Source organism: Budorcas taxicolor, chromosome 8 (genome assembly GCF_023091745.1).
Source record: "Budorcas taxicolor isolate Tak-1 chromosome 8, Takin1.1, whole genome shotgun sequence".
Lineage (NCBI taxonomy): Eukaryota > Metazoa > Chordata > Mammalia > Artiodactyla > Bovidae > Budorcas > Budorcas taxicolor.
Genome location: NC_068917.1, coordinates 86,337,515 through 86,359,517, shown reverse-complemented (window position 1 = coordinate 86,359,517; position 22,003 = coordinate 86,337,515). Strand labels below are relative to the sequence as shown.

Genomic DNA, 22,003 nt, shown 5'->3' with positions numbered 1-22,003 from the left:
TTGGGAAGATCCCCTGGAGAAGGGAATGGCTACCCACTCCAGTATTCTTGCCTGGATAATTCCATGGGCAGAGGAGCCTGGAGGGCTATAATCCATGGGGTCACAAAATCTGTAAATAGCAGTGTATGGATTCAAACATCTTTCATCATTCCAAAATTAGAGTGCCTTTATTTGAAGTACTTGGATTTGTTTTTCTTTTTCTTTTTAGAGGATGAACAATCAATACATTCGTCGAGAAGTCTTCTGCTGTGAAACCTGTCATGAGCTCAAAAGCTTCTGGGAGAAGGAAATTAGCAAACAAACCTGTTACCGGGAACTGGAGGAAGATCGTCAGGAAAGGAGTGCCCTGAGAAAGTATGTGAATTGTTTCTTCACTGTTTTTCAAGGGAGATTTCCCCAGAAATATACCAGATATGAAGATGGAGAAGCTGAATTATTTTCATTACCCACTGTTCTAATAATGCAAATGTTGGAAGCGATATTGTTAGGTCAGTGCAGCCACAAATCAAAAGGAGAACAAGGCTTAGAAGGAAGGTGTTTATTATATTCACAGCTTTCAGAGAGAGTATCGCTGCATGCCATCCAGTGCCACAGGGGAAGCACCAGGTTTTGGCCAGGTGACAGAAGATGAAAGCAAGGGGAAAGTCTAAGCCAGAGCCTTTATTGGAATTTCCAAGGAAAAGACAAGTCAAGGCAGAGTCAGCAGCTTAGGATTGGCTAGTTTGAGTAATGCCCAGGGGTTTGGGGATTTATGGGTGGTCTCTAGTTGTCTGGTGCTTATCCTGGCCCTGGGATGGTATAGGGCAGAAGAAATATGGCTTTATGTATGCTAGAGAGATAAGGAGGTGGTAGGGGCCACAGACTCAGGATTGGTTGGCATGCAGAAGAAAGGGCTAGCCCTGGGAAGGGCAGCCTTTCTGTGGCCATTAAGCTTTCTAAGATGTCAAACTATCATAAAATATAGAAAATTACAGACATGATTTATTAATCTACTCATCCCACCATCTATATCAGGATTTCTCATCCTTTTATCACTACTGACATTTAGGGCCTTATAATTATTTGTTAGTGGAGTGACTGTCCTGTGCCTTGTAAGAAGTTTAGCAGTATCCCTTAAAACATTAGATGCTGGTAGGATTCCCCTCCCTCATTGTGACAACCAAAATTATCTCCCAACATTGCCAAATGTCCCCTGGAGGACAGAGTCGTCCCTGATTGAGAACAAATGATATAGATATGAACAAGCTTTTTTTGGTATAAACAAAATTGAGTTTCTGTTATTCATATCTTAATGAACTGAAAAAAGTCTCTTCCTCACCCTGCCTCTGTTGCAATCCCCAGGACACAAGATTATATCGAATTTCAGAGTTAGATCAACAGATGTGTATAAGTGTGAAAGATCCCACCTTTGAGATCCTACATATTAAGATCTGGGGTGTGGAGGATAATGTGGTCTTCCCTTCACTGGCAGTTGAACTTGTTATAGCTAAAAGAGTCTGCTGAGAGGGGGACATTTATTTATGTGAGAAGAGGTGTCACATGTGTCAGCATTGCTCTGACTAAAATGGCCAGCACTTGCCCTCACGTGTGTAGTGCCTTGGAGCAGACAGATCAGCTCAACTTTTCAGGGACTGTCTGGGTTCTCCATCACTGATATGGGAATAGCCCAGCCAAGCTGTCTGTTTGCTAAGATGCTCATTCACAAGTGTAATGGCATCTGTGTTATGAGGGACAACGAGGCATGTACCTCCATGTTTCTGAGTATGCTGAGCTAAAAACACATATAATTCACATGTATTGTGTTGCACCAACATTAACTTCTTAAAACCCTTCTTCAGCTCCTAGGGGGAAATAGCCTCTCAGTACCCAGATAAATCAAAACAAAATGTCAGAATGTTTATATATTGCTAATGTAACCTTACAGTTTGAAACTTTGTCCTAGAATAATTATCTTCCAGCATACACTTGACCAGACCAATGAATGGCATAAACACTTAGGTTCCTATTTCAGCCTCCTGGGTTATGACCTTCCAAAATGCATATATGTAAGTGACAAACACACACATAACACTAACACTTTTTTGCAAATTTTACCCTCCATTTTAAAAAGTGGCAAATTCAAGCCACTGTGCAATCAAGAAATGTTTTAAATGAACGGTAGAAGACAAAAATCTAAAAAAATAAAATGTCAAAAATTTCACCAGTGCCAGAGCCAATAATGCCTTCTGTTCCCCAGCTGAGCTAACCAGCAAGACCTTGTGCCAAATGTGAGTAGAGTGGAAACAGGTGTTTTACCATGGACATGCTTATTAGCACACGCCTATGGGTTCACTGATGGAGAGGAAAGCAGCCAGAGCTGCGGAGAATCCATTTACCCTGGGAACACATGTGAGTTGAAGAGGTCCTGGAGATGAGATCACAAGGCAAAGTGGGTGGTCTCAGAACTAGACATCCTCTTACTATCTCTGAGTCTGGCTAGAAAGAAGCAACACAGCAGTGTCAGTCCCCTGGAGAAGTAGAAAACGGATTTGAAATACCTGTTGAGGCAATCTGAGAGAAGTCAAGCGTACTGTGGGAATAATGGACAGATCTTGTGTGTTGGGACAGTCCAGGTATATGTATATCATTTTGTTATCATCATCTATTATGCTCCCTTTTATTTTCCAAAGAATCTCAATTTAGATGATAACCTACATGAACATCTAAGTCTAATAACCAGGCTGAAACTATATTTGAGTAACTGTATAGTACTTATATGAAAAAAATAATGTTTTAATGCAATAAGTATGACCTTCAAAATTCTTCTTCAGAATTTAGCAGAACTCACAGTGTCAATATACATTGAATCTGGTTGACTTGTGTGATGAGAAGGGTTTATTAGTCCTCACCCCAAGACCATTCACCTTCCTCTATTTTGATTCCTGCTTATCAGTTATGTCAACTATGCTGTGGTTTGGGGTTCTTTCTATCCAATCATTTCCTCCTTCCCCACCCCACCCCTTAGCCCCTGCTTTATTTTCCATAGGTAATTCCTTCAATTATGCTTCTTGGAGGACCCAAACTGACATTTATTTGGGCCTAGCAAGCACGTGATAGAAAAACACTAATTATGTGCCCAACTGATCTCTGATTCTTAGGATTCTGGTTTAAGATTCACCACCCCCCTCACCAAATCCTGCTTTCTAGTCAAAACCCATACTAATCAATCAGAATTTGTATTCCTAGATATTAGTTACGACTCCTCCACAAATCAGATGAATCACGAACAATAAATAGTAGGTATTATCTGGTCTCCATTTGAAAAGTGAGGTCAATATTTCTAGGCTTAAGGGGAAAAAAGTTCTCTTCAAGCTTTAATGTCTGTTTTATTACTCTTCTACTGTATCTGACTCTGTATACCAATTTTTAAGTGTTATATTTTTCATTTTGACCTTTCTTACTATAGACTGAAAGGTCCATATACACTTCCATTCACCAAATTACTGAGAGCACAAAGATAGAGAAGCAACACAGTAATGTAAGATGGTGACCAGAAAGGGGCAGTTAACAGTATAAATACTCATAAAACAGGATTTAATGGGGATTTAGGTGGATAGTGGCGTCTATCATCCAACTGGTAATATATAGTGATATAGCTACTATAAAAAGTGAATAAATGTGTCATAAACCCCAAATTCCTAAATTCTGTTCCTATAATAAATTAATCATTCCAAATGTATTCATTTGGGTCCTCCAAGAAGTAGAGGGCAAGAGTAGGGGATGACAGAGGATGAGATGGTTGGATGGCATCACTGACTCAATGGACATGAGTTTGAGTAAGCTTGGGGAGTTGGTGATAGACAGGGAAGCCTGGTGTGCTGCAGTCCATGGGGTCGCAAAGAGTTGTACACGACTGAGCAACTGAACTGAATTGATATATATATATATATATACATATACGTACATAAGTTAATTATAAATTTTACTGATATAAAGATGTGTAACACAAATCTTTACAAATCATAAGAAAATGTACAATGCTTTTTATTACACATTTCATATAGCCAACTGATTCTCATAGCATCTTTCTATTGGCTTTTGATAAACTTTGTGTCTATAGTCCACCTGTGACTGCAATTCAGCTATGGTTTGATGAAATCAGACAAACAATGAATGCTTAATATTTTCAGCTTTGTGGGTCATATGCTCTTGTGTTGCAACTATTCAATTCTGCCATTGTGTGAAAGTAGTCACAGACAGTATGTCCACAAATGGGCAGGGCTATATTCTGATAAAAGTTTGTTCACAAAAACTGGCAATTGGCCAGCTGGATCTCTGAGCATCACATTTTCATGCTCACCACACAAAGGAAAGGTTAAAGCCCCTTTAATTAATGATGAACCTACATGATACTGGGGCTTCGCAGGTGGCACAGTGGTAAAGAATCTGCTGGCCAATGCAGAAGACACCAGAGACACAGTTTCAACCCCTGGGTTGGGGAGATCCCTTTGATAAGGAAATGGCAAGCCTTTCCAGGGGATCTTCCTGATCCAGGAATCGAACTGGGGTCTCTTGCATTGCAGGTGGATTCTTTACCAACTGAGTTACCAGGGAAGTCCATGTGTAAGGTACGTGCCCACTAATGGAAAAGCATCAGTTACAAGTTTTATTTCCCCTTTCAAACTGGAAAATTATATCTTTGTGTCATTCATTCTATTTAAAGCTGAAGCAGAATAAGGATGATAACCAATGTCTTTACAGTATTCAATTCTCTCAGTATTTTAATTTTCCACCCTTGGTTGCTAATGCGCTTAAGTAACAACTACCACCAACAACAGGCCAACATTCCAAATTCTTTCCATTCTCTCTTGAGCCCGTAATTGAGCAGACTTTTAAGTAAGAAGTTTCCTAGAGACAGTTTGGTAATAGATGCCTAGAGCTTTCAAAATATTTATACCCTCAGACTTCCCTGGTGGTCCAATGGTTAAGAATCTCCCTGCCAATGCAGGGGACCATGGGTTCGATCCCTGGTCTGGGAAGATTTCACATGCCTGAGAGCAACTAAAGCCCATATACCACAACTACTGAGCCCACACCCTACAACTATGGAAGCCTGCATGCCTTAGAGGCCATGCTCTGCAACAAGAGAGACCACTGCGATGAGAGGCCCATGCACTGGTACTAGACAGTAGCCCCTACTAGACACAGCTAGAGAAAGCCGGAGCACAGCAATGAAGACCCAGTGCAGTCAAAAATAAAAATAAATTTTAAAAAATATACACCCTCTCATTATTCACCTCTGGGAATCTCTGCAATGAAAGTAGACTAGTATATAAAAAGAGTATTACATATTATCATATTCATTTTAGGGTTATTTACAAGACTGAAAAGTAAAGCTGAATCCAAGTTTTCTTTATTATATATTCTAATTTATCCATAATAATCATGCACTGCTTTAGCACTGTTATGAGTCATGCCTCACCCTGCAAATTTGTATGTGGAAGCCCTAACCCCCAGTCCTACCTCAGAACGTGACGTATTTGGAGATAGGGCCTTTAAAACAGATGAGTGTTAAAATGAGACTTTTTATGGGAGGTCCCAGTCCAATCTAACTGTTGTCCTGATAAGAAGAGGAGGTTTGATACACAAAGGGACACCAAGAATGCACAAACAGAGAAAAGGCCACGTGAGGATGGATTAAGAAGGCCACCTGCATGCAAAGGAAAGAGGCCTTGGGAGAAATCAAACCTCCATCTCGAGCTCCCATCCTCTAAAACCGTGAGACAATAAATGTCTGTTGTTTAAGCCAACCAGTCTGTGTTATTTTTTTCATGGTTGCCCTAGTAAATGAATGAAAGCATTTATCCAACTTAAGAAACTAACCAAGTGTATACCTTGGAAAACCAGTGTCCTTCTCAGTTAGGCTCCTTGACATGCTCTCCGGAGAAAATAGCCATCAACAATTTCTCATCTATGTCTCCCCAAAACTTTAGTTTTAATAAGCAAATAAATATGTGTGCTATATTTCTATACAAAATGGGACCTATACAATCTTCACTATTCTGCAACTGCCTTTTTTAACTTACTCTATCTTGGAAGTTGTTCTATATTAACATTTTCAGTTCTTCTTTAATGTCTTCTACTATAATGACGTGACAATCAATTTAACCAATCACCTTGAAGAACGTTTAGGTTGTTTTTCATTTGGGGACTTTGTAATCAATGTTGCAATAAGAATACTTATACATATCTTTTTCATACATGGATAATATTATGGGATAAGTTCATAGAAATGAAGATGTTATATTAAAGGATGAATGTTTAAAATATTGGTAACTATTGCCCTCTTGTCTTGCAAAGAGGTTGTTTTAGTTTAAACTTCCACTCAAGTGTGGGAATGCCAAATTTTACTGTCCCTCATACTGTGTGTTGTCAAACTCTTAATCACTTTTAATCTAACAGGGGAAAATGGCATCTTGTAATTAATTAATTACAAGTTTGGTTGAGATCTTTTCATATGCATAGGAACTAGCTGGATTTTTTTCTAAGGAAACTATATTTGTATATGTATAGTCTGTGCCTGGTAGATTATAGACTTTCTTTTTCTTAATTGACTTATAAGCCTGCATTTCTTTGCTTTTTGTGGACAGATGTATGAGTCTGGCAAATGCTCAGAATCACATAATCACCACCGTCAAGATATAGAATAATTCCATCACTCTGAAAAAAATCCCCTTATGCTTCTGCTTTGGGTCAACCTCTGTACCAATTTCCAGTCCATAGTAACCACTGATCTGTTCTGCATCACAATAGTTTTGCCTTTTCCAGAATGTCATAAATGAATTACACAGTATGTAGTCTTTCATGTCTGATTCTTTTCATTTAGCACAATGAACTTGTGATTTCTTCTTCTTGTGTGTATCAGTTGTGTGTATCCATTCCTTCTCATTGATGAGTACATTGCTATGGTAGGAATGTATCATAACTTGGTGATCCACTCCCCCACTGAAGTACATTTAGGTTATTTCCAGGTTTTGGTGACTATAAATAAAGTGCTATAAACATTCACGTACAGATTTCTGTGTGAACATAAATTTCTATTTCTCTTGAGTAAACTCTTAGGATTGAGATTACTGGGTCATACGGTTAACATATGGTTAACTGTGTAAGAAATTATTTTACAAACTGACTGCACCATTTTGCATTTTAATAACAATGTGAGAAAATTCTGGTTACTCAGCATCTTGACTAATGCTTGGTTTGAGTTTTGTTGTGAAGGTGTTTTTGGTTTGGTGGGTGAAGGTTGAATTTTAATTTTGCCAGGAGAGGTGGAGAGTGACAGAGTTGGCTTTGTTTTTATTTTGATCATTCTGTCAAGTGAGTGATACCTCCTCGTGGTTTAATTTGTATTTTCCTAATTATATTGAGCATCTTTTATCTGTTTATTTGCCACTCATCCTAATTATGTTGAGCATGTCTTATGGGTTTGTCACTCATATAACTTCTTTAGAAAAATGACTGTTCAAATATTTTATCCATTATATTATTCTCTTATTATTGAGTTTGAAATATACTTTCTAGAAACAAGTCTCTTATCAGACATGTTGTGTGCAAATACTGTTAATGGCTTGTCTTTTATTCTCTTCACAGTATCTTTCAAAGAGTAAATGTTTTAATTTTGATAAACTCCCAAATTTTCTCTTCTTTTAAGAATCATGCTTTTTTGTGTTGTATATAAGATTTTTTTCCTGATCCCAAGATCATGATGATATTATTTTTTGGCTGTTTTATTGAAGCCTTAGTCTTACTTACCTTCAAGTAAGTGATTCATTTTTAGTTGATTTTGTATAAAATTAACTAGGATTCATTTTTAGTTAATTTTGTATAAAATGTGAGTGTGGGTCAAGGGCCATGTTTTTTTAAAAAAATATGGATGTATAATGTTCCAGTACCATTTTTTTTTTTTAAAGCTATCCTTCGTGCCAGGTGGCTCAGTGGTAAAGAACCTGCCTGCCAATGCAGGAGATGTGAGTTTGATCCCTGGGTTGGGAAGATCCTTCGGAGGAGGAAACGACAACCCACTCCAGTATTCTTGCTGGGAAAATCCCATGGACAAAGGAGCCTGGTGGGCTACAGTCCATGGGGTCACAAAGAGGTGGATATGACTGAGTGACTAGCACTTATACATCCTTCCTCCATTGAGTTGTCTTTGTCCCTAATCAAAAATCAGTTGTCTGTGTTTGTGTGTATTCATATCTGTACTCTCTCTTCTGTTCTATGACCTGTTTGTTCCTTCACTGATGCTACACTCTCTTGATGATGGTAGCTTTATATTAAGGCTCAAAGTCACATGGTCTATATCCTCCAACTTTCTTCTACTTTAAAGTTGTTTTGCTAATCAATTTCTTTTGCCTTTCCATATAAAATTTAGCATCAGCTTGTTGATACCTACAGAAAAGTCCTGCTGGTATTTTGATTTTTACTACACTGAATCCACATATGGATTTCGGAAGGAGTAAATTTTGGAGAAAACTACACATTCATAGACTGTTCATTATTCTTATTAATTATTTTCTTCATTAATTTGTAAAAGCCATTTGTTTCTCTTAAAAATATTCTTCAGAAGAAAATAAACTTCACTCCACCAGCAGATGCAGAAACAAATGCAATAACCATGAATATTGTTTCTTTTCCTCAGGCTCAGAGAAGAATGGAAGCAGAGGCTGGAGAAAAGGCTGAGGATGTTGGACAATCCTGATGGGAAGGAAAAGCAGGCAAACACTGTGGGCTGAGAGCTTCCTGCCTCATCCACTTCAAAGATAACAAACCACCAAGGGCACTTTTCTAGGAGAAAAAACTAACACCCAAGTTATGTTGACTTACTAAGCAGGACGCTCTTTATTTGCTCTCCCATTTGTGAAGGGATTTACATGTGAAACCTCCCCTAGTGCTAATGGGACTCTTTATCCATCTCAATCCTCCCTGTCACAGAGGACAGGATGACCGCCAATGGGATACGAAGCTTGGGGTACCTAATATAAAAATCTCTTGGAATTAGCACTTCCAAGTTTCAAAGATCCACATAATGTAATTTATTTCCACATTTTCTTCTCATTTTGAAATCTGAATATTTTATTTAGGCTTACCAGGGGCAATTCCTGTTTGGGAACCTGGCTTCTCTAAGTATTCTGGAAAAACAGAGTCATGCAATCTTATTCCCTGTCCCCACCCCCCCCCTTTTTTTTAAAATGAAGACAGAAATGCTACTGCTAACAGAAAGAAAGCTAAAGAAAGAAAGAAAGAATTCTTATAAAAAGAATAATTTTTAACATTATGGTTTGGAAATGAACTGAACTAAATTATTTTCTCCTCATACAAATTTTTATAAACTTTTAATTAGAAGCATGCAGTGAAAGCAAGAGAATGTTAATAAACTTGGTTGTTGTGTCCTCAATGGTGTGTGCTCTGTGTTATTCCCTCATGCCTGTCATGGTTAGTTCTCTGACGCTCTAGCAAGTGTCAGCTCCAGCTGCCTTTAGACACATTTTGGGATTTAAAGTCATGTTCACTGAAGCCTCCTCTTGGGCCCAGACATGATCATGGTCACGGTCACAGATCAGGAGGGATTCTGTCAGTCACAGGAACTAGGGCTCCTCCACTCCTCTACCCAGGGATGCCTCACTGTGGACAGGAGCAGAGTGAGAAGCCCCAGCCAGCCAAAGAGCCCAAATGGCCAGAGGGACCCAGACAATGATACGCACAGTGTTGGGGAGAGTATCACAGCACTCACAGATGCTATGTGGTGGCATAAACTTCTTCCACTGTAAAACTAAAAGAGATCCTTATGGCTGAGGGGGTCACAGTGTGGCAAGAGGGCTAGAGAGGTGATTCCACAATCCCTCAGTTATGAGATACAGAGTACAATGCTCAAATCCTTGCTATAGGCTCTTATCCAATTCAGATACAACTAGGTGAAGTGAAAGTCGCTCAGTTGTGTCTGACTCTTTGTGGCCCCATGGACTATTCAGTCCATGGAATTCTCTAGGCCAGAATACTGAAGTGGACTGCCTTTAACTTCTCAAGGTGATCTTCCCAAGGTGATCTTCCCAACCAAGGGATCGAACCCAGGTCTCCTGCATTGCAGGTGGATTCTTTACCAGCTGAGCCACAAGGGAAGCCCAAGAATACTGGAATGGGTAGCCTATCCCTTTTCCAGTGGATCTTCCCAACCCAGGATCTCCTACCTTGAAGGCGGATTCTTTACCAACTGAGCTATCAGGGAAGCCCAGATACAACTAATAAGTAGTAAATTACAGCTGGGAAAATTTGAGCAAAGTTTGGGGAAAGAGGCTAATAATAAAATGGAAATTTAGTAAGGACAGAGAACCATGGGAAGAAATATCAGAATACCTAACCACATCGGAGGGTCAGAGAAAGCCCCTTGAGACACTGATGTTTAAGCTGAGGCCTATAAAAATGAGTAAGAGTCATGCAGAAGAAAAGAAACAGCATGAAAGAAGAACCAAAGACGAGCAGCAGGACTGCAGGGTAGAGGAGGAGAGGGTCCTTGGAAATGATCAACCAGGAAACACGTGTCTGTGACACAGAATGAAGAGGGCAACTGTTTCATAGTAGGGTGGAGATGTGAACAGGGACCTCCGGAGCCCAAGCTAAAGATTCTGTATTGATCCACAGGGAATGAGGAAGCCCTTGACAGGTAGTGAAATGAACAGATTAGATTGGCATTTTTAATTTTTTCACATTTTGTGTATACATGTATATGTGTATATAATTTTATAGAAGTGCATAAATATACATGCTGATATGATTTTATTACAGTTTTTATTAATCTTTTATTAACCTTGTTTTTACTGTCTTGGCTTGCTCCCTCCGTTTTTTCTGCACTCTCTACCATCAGCAACACTTGTACCCCTTTACCCATATTAATTACCCAATATGAGTCTTCCTGTAGTTTTTCCTGTATTCACATAGCCATGTACACACACACACACACACACACACACACACTCACATACACAACAAACACACACTCACACACACTCTATATCTATAGGACTTAGTGTGAATATATTGTGTGGAAACAATTTACAAAATAAGATGATATCAGAATTTTGCATCTTGATTTCCTTACTCAACTGTTCCTGATACAAATGCTTTGAGGTCCAGTACATATTTTTAATGGGATCATATTATGATGCAGATGCACCATAATAAAGTCAACAGTTCCTTTAGAGATGGAACAGTCATGCTACATCCAGGTTTTTGCCATTTGAACAATACAGCAATAAATACAGGCCCTTTATTCTAGTGGTTTTGAACTGGAAAGTAAGTTGATTTTGAGAAATGGGAAATTAAAGAAAACATTATTGCAGTTTCTACTTTTAAAATGTTACTAGAACACTTCCCAAAAAGGCTGGTGAAACTCCCCTGTGAACCAGCAGTCTATGAGTACCCTCCTTCTAAATTGCGACTGGTACTATGTATCAAAGCTGTTTTTAAATTTTTTTTTCTAATCTGATGAGTGTTGAGTGACATCATGTTGCTTCTTTGACCGTTAGTGGTTGAGGATTTCTTTCCATTTGTTTATTGGTTTAATTTCCTCATCAATTCAGTTCAGTTCAATTGCTCAGTCATGTCTGACTCTTTGCAACACCATGAACTGCAGCACGCCAGGCCTCCCTGTCCATCACCAACTCCCGGAGTCCACTCAAACCCATGTCCATTGAGTCGGTGATGCCATCCAACCATCTCATCCTCTGTCGTCCCCTTCTCCTTCTGCCCTCAATCTTTCCCAGCATCAGGGTCTTTTCCAATGAGTCAACTCCACATCAGGTGGCCAAAGTATTGGAGTTTCAGCTTCAACATCAGTCCTACCAATCATCACTCATGACTGATCTCCTTTAGGATGGACTCGTTGAATCTCCTTGCAGTCCAAGGGACTCTCAAGAGTCTTCTCCAACACCACAGTTCAAAAGCATCAATTCTTTGATGCTCAGCTTTCTTTGTAGTCCAACTCTCACATCCATACATGACCACTGGAAAAACCATAGCCTTGACTCATTGGAAAAGACCCTGATTCTGGGAAAGACTGAGAGCAGGAGGAGAAGGGGATGACAGAGGATGAGATGGTTGGATGGCATCATTGACTCTATGGACATAGGTTTGGGTGGACTCTGGGAATTGGTAATGGACAGGGAGGCCTGGCATGCTGTGGTTCATGGAGTCGCAAAGAGTCTGACACAACTGAATGACTGAACTGAACTGAGCTGACTAGAAGGACCTTTGTTGGCAAAGTAATGTCTCTGCTTTTCAATATACTATCTAGGTTGGTCATAACTTTCCTTCCAAGGAGTAAGCGTCTTTGAATTTCAAGGCTGCAATCACCATCTGCAGTGATTTTGGAGCCCAGAAAAATAAAGTCAGCCACTGTTTCCACTGTTTCCCCATCAATTTGCCATGAAGTGATGGGACCGGATGCCATGATTTTAGTTTTCTGAATGTTGAGTTTTAAGCCAACTTTTTCACTCTCCTCTTTCAGTTTCATCAAGAGGCTCTTTAGTTCTTCTTCGCTTTCTGCCATAAGGGTGGTGTCATCTGCATATCTGAGGTTATTGATATTTCTCCCAGAAATCTTGATTCCAGCTTGCGCTTCATCCAGCCTAGCATTTCTCATGATGTACACTATTCCTCATCAGGAAGAGAAAAAAAGAGTTCAGTACATGTAGATAGACACATAGGTAAACTCAGAGAGAGACATGCCCTTGTGATAGTTTGTCATTTATATGAGTCATTTCTTCCAGGTTTCCTTTGGCCAGTCATTCTGCAGACTGCTTCTGAGTCTGCATTTGATATATCTCAGGATTCTTCTATGTGTGCACTCACATCTCTCAGCCAGGATGGATTCCAGGGAAGAGGACTATGGGTAGCTTGGCATCACTCCCCTTTTTACTTCTAAGGAGTTTTCTAGTCAGAAGAGCTCCCTGACTTTGAGAATGAGAAATACATGGTCTCTTATCTCTTACTGGCAGGCCCAGCCTCCTCTCTAGATTTGTCTTGCTGTTGATATTTTGGAGTTCCTGTCCACAGGGAATGAACTCTAATTGCTCACACTGGGGGATGCATCTACCTTCTGCCTCAGTCAGAATCATCTAGAAAACTTTTATTAAAATTTATAGATCCCTGGACCCCACCCCCAGAGATTCTAATTCTGTTGGTCTAGTATGGCGCTCAGGAATTATTGCATTTTCATTTGAGCTACACAGGAGATTCTGATGCTTAGCCAGACTTGGGAATGGCTTCTCCCGAGGCAACAGGAGTGAATGGAGAAAGACAAAGAAAACTGAATCAGTCACCAAGGTGTACACTAGATCTCTAAAACTTAGTCATCCTGAACAACTGAAACGTACCATCTTTCCATTTCCTCCAGGCTCCAGCCCCTGGCAACCACTGTGGTTAATAACAGTGTATTGTGTATTTGAAATTTGCTAAAAGAGTAGACTTTAAGTGTTCTCAGCATACATACACATACAAAATAAGGTAACAAAGTGAGATGATGGAAATGTTAATTAGCTTGGCTGTGGTAATCATTTCACAAAATATACATGTGTCAAATCATTATGTTGTATATCTTAAATATATATAATTTGTCAATTTTATTTCAGGAAAGAGGGATGGAAACTGAGTTAGCATGGTAAGGCCATAAGAAAGGCATAAGGATCCAGCTTGAAAGAGGCATGGAGGTCTCACAGAGAGGTCGAGATCAGGCCTTCAAATGGGGAACAGCATTCCTAAGGAATGAGCTGAGATTTTAGCTGGAGAGATGCATTGGGGTTAAATGAGGAGGCCCTTAAAATGCTGGCTAAGGAGCTGATGAGTCTCCAAAGTTGATGAGTCTCCAATGGCAATGGAGACTCATCAAAGGTTTTTGAGCAGGGCAGTAACTTGCTAAGAACTTGTCTTAGTGACTGATAAAACAATCCTGGCAGTGGTGTGGAAAATGCACTCTACAGATGCTAGGGATTGTCTTTATTAAAACTATGTTTATCCAGATAACTTAATTTGGAAAATGTACCCTTTATAAGATCTCCACTTCATTCAAGGTGAGTGAAAGTACAAATAAGAATGTGGTCTTAAGTGATGAACTATAGAGACCAAAACATGACTAATTTGCCTTATGCTTTGACTTAAAACAAACACCTTTAAACATACAGCTTTTTATTTCAAAATTAATTAGCACATTTCCTTTAATTACCTTGTGTCCTGTGATGTGTTATATGGAAACATAAACTGAGAATGGTAAAATCTTGAATTGTACCAGATTAGAGATGAACACCACTCAAAAAGGCTTTACTGAATTTAAACCACAGCTTCATTTATGATTAATAAGTAGCTATAAAAGGTCTTTTTGTCTTTGGACAAACAATCCAGTATCAGTGACAGAAGAAATGAAAGCAGAAGTTATCTCTTTTCACAAAGCAATTAAGTGGTAAGATTGTGAAGAGCTGTCAACATCCAGATCAGTGCTTAAGCCCTCAGACTGACTTTTTTGGTGCAGACTAGCTAAAATACATGTCCAGCCAGTAGACAACATAGAACTTATAGGCTTTTCTACCGGAGACACAGTAGATGGGAATGGAGTGGGGAGTGGACAATAAAAAAGATTTACTGTCTTACACATTCAGATAAGATGAGCCCAGTGACCTTTGGATAAATCAAAGGATTGTTTGTAACACTGGGCCATCTCCCCACAAAACGCCATGAGCACTGAAGCACAGCTGAAGTGCAGATGAGAAGCAAAGCCTTCCCCAGACAAAGACTATGACAGAACAGGGTACACTGATGTGATAGGAAAAGAATGAAGCCAATAGTTTAAACATTGTTTATTTGGGGTTGATACCAAAATATGTTATAGTTCCTCCCACAAGGAACATTCTCTTGTCTTCAGATACTTCCTTGATGCCCAGGGTGTCACTCCAGTGCAATAAATACAGGCTGTCTCATTAAAAGTCCATCCATCCTCAGGGAGGTGGTACCACTCCTGAGAAGCCCTGCATGAAAGAGGACTCCTTTACCTGATCCCAACTGGTACTGAGTCTTTTCAGTCTTTTCTCACAACCAGTATCTCCTGCTATGTGATAGTCAGACAAATGATGGTAAAAGGCTTTTAAAAATGCTTAATAGATGTGTATCAGTATTTGTGTGCATGTATACCTGCTCAGACACTCAGTTCAGTCATTCAGTCATGTCTGGCTCTTTGTGACCCCATGGACTGTAACCTGCCAGGTTCTTCTGTCCATGGAATTTTCTATTCAAGAATGCTGAAGTCAGTTGTCATTTCCTACTCAAGGGGATCTTCCCAACCCAGGGAACGAACCCACCTCCTGCACTGGCAGGAGGGTTCTTTACCACTGAGCCACCTGATAGAAAGGATAGTTTTTTCTTTTTAAAAAAATACATGGTGCTGGTACATCTCCTGCATCTTCTGTGTTAGATTTTTTTTTTTTTTTTTTTTTTTTTACCACTGAGCCACATGGGAAGCCCATAAGTATTTGTATATATTGGTAAAAAAAAAAAAAAAGGATGAGATTTATAAATGTTTATATATATTTAAGTAAAAGAAAGTGAGCATATTTTTTAAAAAAATATTAAACAAATAACAAGACAAATAGTACACAGATATGTTGGAACAGTGTCTATGATGTTGGAACAGTGGAGGTTTGGGACCCTTCCCCAGTGTAAAACCAGGACAGAAAATCCTTCTTATTCTGATCTGATCCATGTCTATGAAAAGTCCTGGTCACTTCAGAGCACTAAATAGGTGTTGGTAGGGGTACATTTATTTCAGTGTACAGCTGATTCTTGAACAACACAGGTTTGAACTGTACAGACCCACTTATACTCAGATTTTTTTCAATAAATGTGTATTGTAGCACTATATGACCTGCAGTTGGTTGAATCCCTACACGCATAACCACAGATATGGAGGGCCAACTGTAAAGTTATAAGTGGATTTTCAACTGCAGGGAATCTGGACCATATCCCCCACATTATTCAAATGTCAACTGTATTAAAAATTAAAATAGTAGCTTATACCCATGGTTAAGATAAAAGTTCACAGTATACTGAGGAAAGTTCCCTCACAGAGCTTTTCCTCAGAAGCTCCCACAGCACAGGAAGGTGAGTGAGCTGCAAAAGCAGGGAAAGTCCAGTCCTGGATACTGATCAAACTTCCTCCAAAGATCAGCATTTTAAACACTGATTCTTTCCTTTCCTTCCTGTTCCCTTGACTATTTGTCCCTCTGTAATTACTCTTTTTCACCTCTTTCTCTAGCTTAAACAAGAGAGGGATGCAGAGTAGGCTGAACTTTTTAAGACCAAATACTTAGCACTTTTCTGCAGTATCCATTTCCTTACCAGCACCTGGTGTCTCCAGGAGGGTCCAGCTGAGTGGAGCCCCATTTCACTGCCTGGATCTCTGTACTATCAGTGGAGGAAAATTCATGTTGATCTATCTCTGTTTCCTGGTCAACCAACAAGTGCCCCTCCTCCTTCCAGAACTTAGTTTAAAACACAAGTCTGACTCTGAAGATTTGGTCATAAACATAACTGAAAACAGAGCCAGGTCTCAGAGGAATTAGTCTTGGTGCAAGACCTCAGAATCAATGGTGATGCCTTAAGGTTAGGTCAAAGTTGAACTTTTCTTGTCGACCTTGCACTAAGAGGGTGTCCAGATCACAACCAAGGAGAATCTTAAGCTCTCTTATAAGACTAGTTGAAAAATAGAATGCAAGAATTCATCCTCTAGATGAGTACAGAAGATTGAATAATGCAGCTGCTCAGTGGGTTGGAAATGTACAATAAAGAAATCACAGACTTTAGACTTATTCTAGTATTAATATTGCTACCCCAGTTTTCCTTGGTTGATATTTCCTTGGTATTCTTTTTCTAGTTCTCTATTTTATGCTGTCCTGCTGTTGCTGCCGCTAAGTTGTTTCAGTCGTGTCTGACTCTGTGCGACCCCACAGACGGCAGCCCATGAGGCTCCCCCATCCCTGGGATTCTCCAGGCAAGAACACTGGAGTGGGTTGCCATTTCCTTCTCCAATGCATGAAAGTGAAAAGTGAAAGTGAAGTCACTCAGTCGTGTCTGACTCTTAGCAACCCCATGGACTGCAGCCCACCAGGCTCCTCCATCCATGGTATTTTCCAGGCAAGAGTGCTGGAGTGGGGTGCCATTGCCTTCTCTGATGTTGTCCTAGTCTGACACATATTGAACATAGGGTGAAACAACACAAATCTGACATCATTCTTGTTTTGTCTACCTGCCAACTAAAGCACACGCAGTAAACTAAGTGCCCCCAAAGACAGCACAGGGCGGGGACCCTATAAGTGGACATGAAGGAGTCCCAGAAGATACCACTTGAATTATGATGCTTTATCTTTTCCTTGTCAGGTCTTATGAGTGGGAGGACAAGGACAAGTAATAACATTTGGGTGTTAAAACTTGGTTAAAAGGGGATGACCCAGAGAGATGTTATGGGGAGGGAGGTGGGAGGAGGGTTCATGTTTGGGAACGCATGTACACCAGTGGTGGATTCATGTCAATGTATGGCAAAACCAATACAGTATTGTAAAGTAAAATAAAGTAAAAAAAAAAAAAAACAAAAAAAACCAACAGTGTTTAACTGGGGCTAACTTTTTAAAGAAAGCTCAGCACAAAAGAATTGATGCTTTTGAACTGTGGTGTTGGAGAAGACTCTTGACAGTCCCTTGGACTGCAAGGAGATCCAACCAGTCCATCCTAAAGGAGATCAGTCCTGGGTGTTCACTGGAAAGACTGATGCTGAAGCTGAAACTCCAGTACTTTGGCCACCTGATGCGAAGAGCTGACTCATTGGAAAAGACCCTGATGCTGGGAAATATTGAGGGCAGGAGGAGAAGGGGACGACAGAGGATGAGATGGTTGGATGGCATCACCGACTCAATGGACATGAGTTTGGGTAAACTCTGGGAGTTGGTGATGGGCAGGAGGGCCTGGCATGCTGCAGTTCATGGGGTCGCAAAGAGTCAGACATGACTGAGCAAATGAACTGAACTGAACTGAACTTTTTACCAAGTGTGACCTGATGATACTTTTCTTCCAAGACTCTTCCTGTTATTAAATTCACAGTATTTTTAAATAAATATTTAATAATTAGCAGTCAGCTATTAATGGGCAACTCTCTTGGATGGAATAGTGGTTGGGAGAGTGAATAACAGAGAGAACAGAAACTTACAAGTCTAGCTTTCAAGTGTTGCTTGCTAAGACTGTGACCAAGACTCAAAAACCAAGTTGTTAGTAGAGTCAAGAGGTTAAGTGTATAGATTTTGGTGTTGGCAGATATGGAAACTAATCACAGGTCTGCAAAGTTACCTGGGGGATGTGCCCCAGCAGGAATCCCAAGGACACCAGGACAGAGCAGATATATCTCTTCTGCTGCCATGAGTACAACCTTTGTGCTTGGCAATGCAATTCAATTCTGATGCAAACTCCTAGAGTTAGCATCAGACTTCACAGGTCCCCAACAAGACCATCCCTCTTTGAGATGCCAGCCACAAGTTCAGGGATTCCCAGCCACTTATTCTTCTGACAAAATAGTTACAAGTCCAAGAGGCCCCCATAACTCTGGTTAGTGTCAACAATTCACTTAAATGACTCACAGAACTTAAGAGAGCACTATCCTTATAAATACAATTTTATTAAAAAGAATTCAAATAAGATGAGACAAAAGAAGAGATACATAGGGTGACATCTGAAACTTATGAACACAAAGTTTCCATGCCCTTCCCCATGGAATCAGGGTGCATCACCTTCCTCAGACATTGATGTGTTCCCCAGCCAGGAAAGCTTAACCAAGCTTCAATGTCCAGAGATTTTATTGGGATTTTATTGTGCAGCCATGATTGGTGGAGTCATTGGCCATGTGACTGAACCTAATCTCCAGCTTCTCTCTCCTCCCAGGAGATCATACTGGCTCAAAATCTCAATTCTCTAATTACATGGTTCATCTTTCTGGTGACCAATCTCTATTCTGAGTTATTTTGTTAGAAGAAACTCTGGTGTGATCCCAGAGGCTCATGAATAACAAAGATACTCTTATAACTCAGGAAATTCCTAGGATTTAGTCTCCTTCCCAGGGACAAAGATCAGGCAAACTCTTTATAATAAGGAACAAGCTTCATACTCTGGGACACCAAGGGGAAAAACAGGATGGTGACATCCCAAAGACTGAACTTTTGTCTAAAAGCCATAGACACCAGTCCTGATATGCAATGGAACTTTAAATAGACCATATGATCAAATCCAAAATGTTCTGTTTAAACCAAAATACCGTTTACTGGGAGGGGCTTTCCAGATGGCTCAGTGGTAAAGAATCCACCCACCAATATAGGAGATACAGGAGACATGGGTCGGATCCCTGGTCAGGAAGATCCCTTTGAGCAGGGAATGGCAACCCACTCCAGTATGCTTGCCTGGGAAATCCCACAGACAGAAGGGCCTGGCGGGTTACAGTCCATGGGGTCACAAAGAGTCCAACATGACTGTGCACACTCCCGCCCCCCACCCTCCCCTGCCCATACGCACACTGTTTACTGGCAAGTCTAAAGCATCTGACTACCCCACAGACTGTGTGTTCCTGAGGGGGACCAAAGCAGCTTGGAGGCTATGAAACAGACTAGCACCAACCTAACTTATCAAATAAGTGATATAAATTTGAATAACACTATAGTATTTTGCGACTAGAATTTTTGAATATGCAATTAGAATGTTTTTATTAGGTGATTCAAATCATTGTACAAACTTTTTGGTGCCTTCTTCCACTTGCAGACCAAAGTTAACATTCAGGGCCAATTAACAAGAGAATGGTGCCTGGTGACTATGGAATCAGAACAGTGACAAACTGCCCTACATTCTCATTTTTTGACCCTTTTTCTTTCACTCCAGGTATACTATTATCCTTCTATTTTCATGATGGAATGCTTTCCTTAGATATACTTGTAATATTTGTTTACTTGTAGCCTCATTCACATTTGTACTGTATTTTCTTGAGGCTACTTCAAAGGTCATTTAGGTTGACCTTTGAAGATTAACAAGTTTCCCTCAATATATACTTACCATCAAACCTGCAGGTTTACCTCATACTTGTATCCACTTTGAAATTGACTATGACTAAACAATTCCAAGGCCATAAATTTTTGAACTTACCCCAGAATTTGGCCTTTATACAAGCTCAGTTCAGTTCAGTTCAGTTCAGTTACTCAGTTGTGTCCGACTCTTTGCGACCCCATGAACCACAGCACGCCAGGCCTCCCTGTCCATCACCAACTCCTGGAGTTCACTCAAACTCATGTCCATTGAGTCAGTGATGCCATCCAACCATCTCATCCTCTGTCATCCCCTTCTCCTCCTGCCCCCAATCCCTCCCAGCATCAGAGTCTTTTCCAATGAGTCAACTCTTCTCAGGAGGTGGCCAAAGTACTGGAGTTTCAGCTTTAGCATCATTCCGTCCAAAAACACCCAGGACTAATCTTCAGAATGGACTGGTTGGATCTCCTTGCAGTCCAAGGGACTCTCAAGAGTCTTCTCCAACACCACAGTTCAAAAGCATCAATTCTTCAGTGCTCAGCTTTCTTCACAGTCCAACTCTCATATCCATACATGACTACTGGAAAAACCATAGCCTTGACTAGACGGACCTTTGTTGGCAAAGTAATGTCTCTGCTTTTGAATATGCTATCTAGGTTGGTCATAACTTTCCTTCCAAGGAGTAAGCGTCTTTTAATTTCATGGCTGCAATCACCATCTGCAGTGATTTTGGAGCCTCCCAAAATAAAGTCTGACACTGTTTCCACTGTTTCCCCATCTATTTCCCATGAAGTGTTGCGACCAGATGCCATGATCTTAGTTTTCTGAATGTTGAACTTTAAGCCAACTTTTTCACTCTCCTCTTTCACTTTCATCAAGAGGATTTTAGTTCCTCTTCACTTTCTGCCATAAGGGTGGTATCATCTGCATATCTGAGGTTATTGATATTTCTCCTGGCAATGTTGATTCCAGCTTGTGCTTCTTCCAGCCCAGCGTTTCTCATGATGTACTCTGCGTAGAAGTTAAATAAGCAGGGTGACAATATACAGCCTTGAAGTACTCCTTTTCCTATTGGGAACCAGTCTGTTGTTCCATGTCCAGTTCTAACTGTTGCTTCCTGACCTGCACATAGGTTTCTCAAGAGGCAGGTTAGGTGGTCTGGTATTCCCATCTCTTTCAGAATTGTCCACAGTTTATTGTGATCCACACAGTCAAAGGCTTTGGCATAGTCAGTAAAGCAGAAATAGATGTTTTTCTGGAACTCTCTTGCTTTTTCGATGATCCAGCGGATGTTGGCAATTTGATCTCTGGTTCCTCTGCCTTTTCTAAATCCAACTTGAACATCTGGAAGTTCACGGTTCACGTATTGCTGAAGCCTGGCTTGGAGAATTTTGAGCATTACTTTACTAGCTTGTGAGATGAGTGCAATTGTGCAGTAGTTTGAGCATTCTTTGGCATGGCCTTTCTTTGGGATTGGAATGAAAACTGACCTTTTCCAGTCCTGTGGCCACTGCTGAGCTTTCCAAATTTGCTGGCATATTGAGTGCAGCACTTTCACAGCATCATCCTTCAGGATTTGAAATAGCTCAACTGCGATTCCATCACCTTCTATACAAGCCAGAACCTTTTAAAATGGTGTTTTCTTGACATTTTATTGTTCACTTGAAGCCTTTACTTGTCTTTCACTGGTGGGGCATGAATAAAGAATGAGGTTTCCTCAGATGGGACTGGGATGGTAGTAAGCATTACAGAGAAGCTCAAAAATATGATACTACCACTGTCTTGGGTGGATCTCAAATGTGTAGGTTTTTAATTTTCCAAAATCATTAAATGAAAAGGCAGCTGTTCACAGACTCAAGGACTGTGACTGAACACGACA

The 22,003-nt window shown here is 40.2% G+C and overlaps 1 protein-coding gene across 1 annotated transcript; it reads left to right on the top strand.

The window, feature by feature from the left end:
• Positions 1–211: 211 nt before the first annotated feature.
• Positions 212–8,771, top strand: LOC128052875 (protein FAM240B-like). Its single transcript, XM_052645437.1, has 2 exons — positions 212–354; positions 8,678–8,771. The coding sequence occupies exons 1-2, from the start codon at positions 212–214 to the stop codon at positions 8,769–8,771; spliced, it is 237 nt and encodes a 78-aa protein (XP_052501397.1).
• Positions 8,772–22,003: the final 13,232 nt, after the last annotated feature.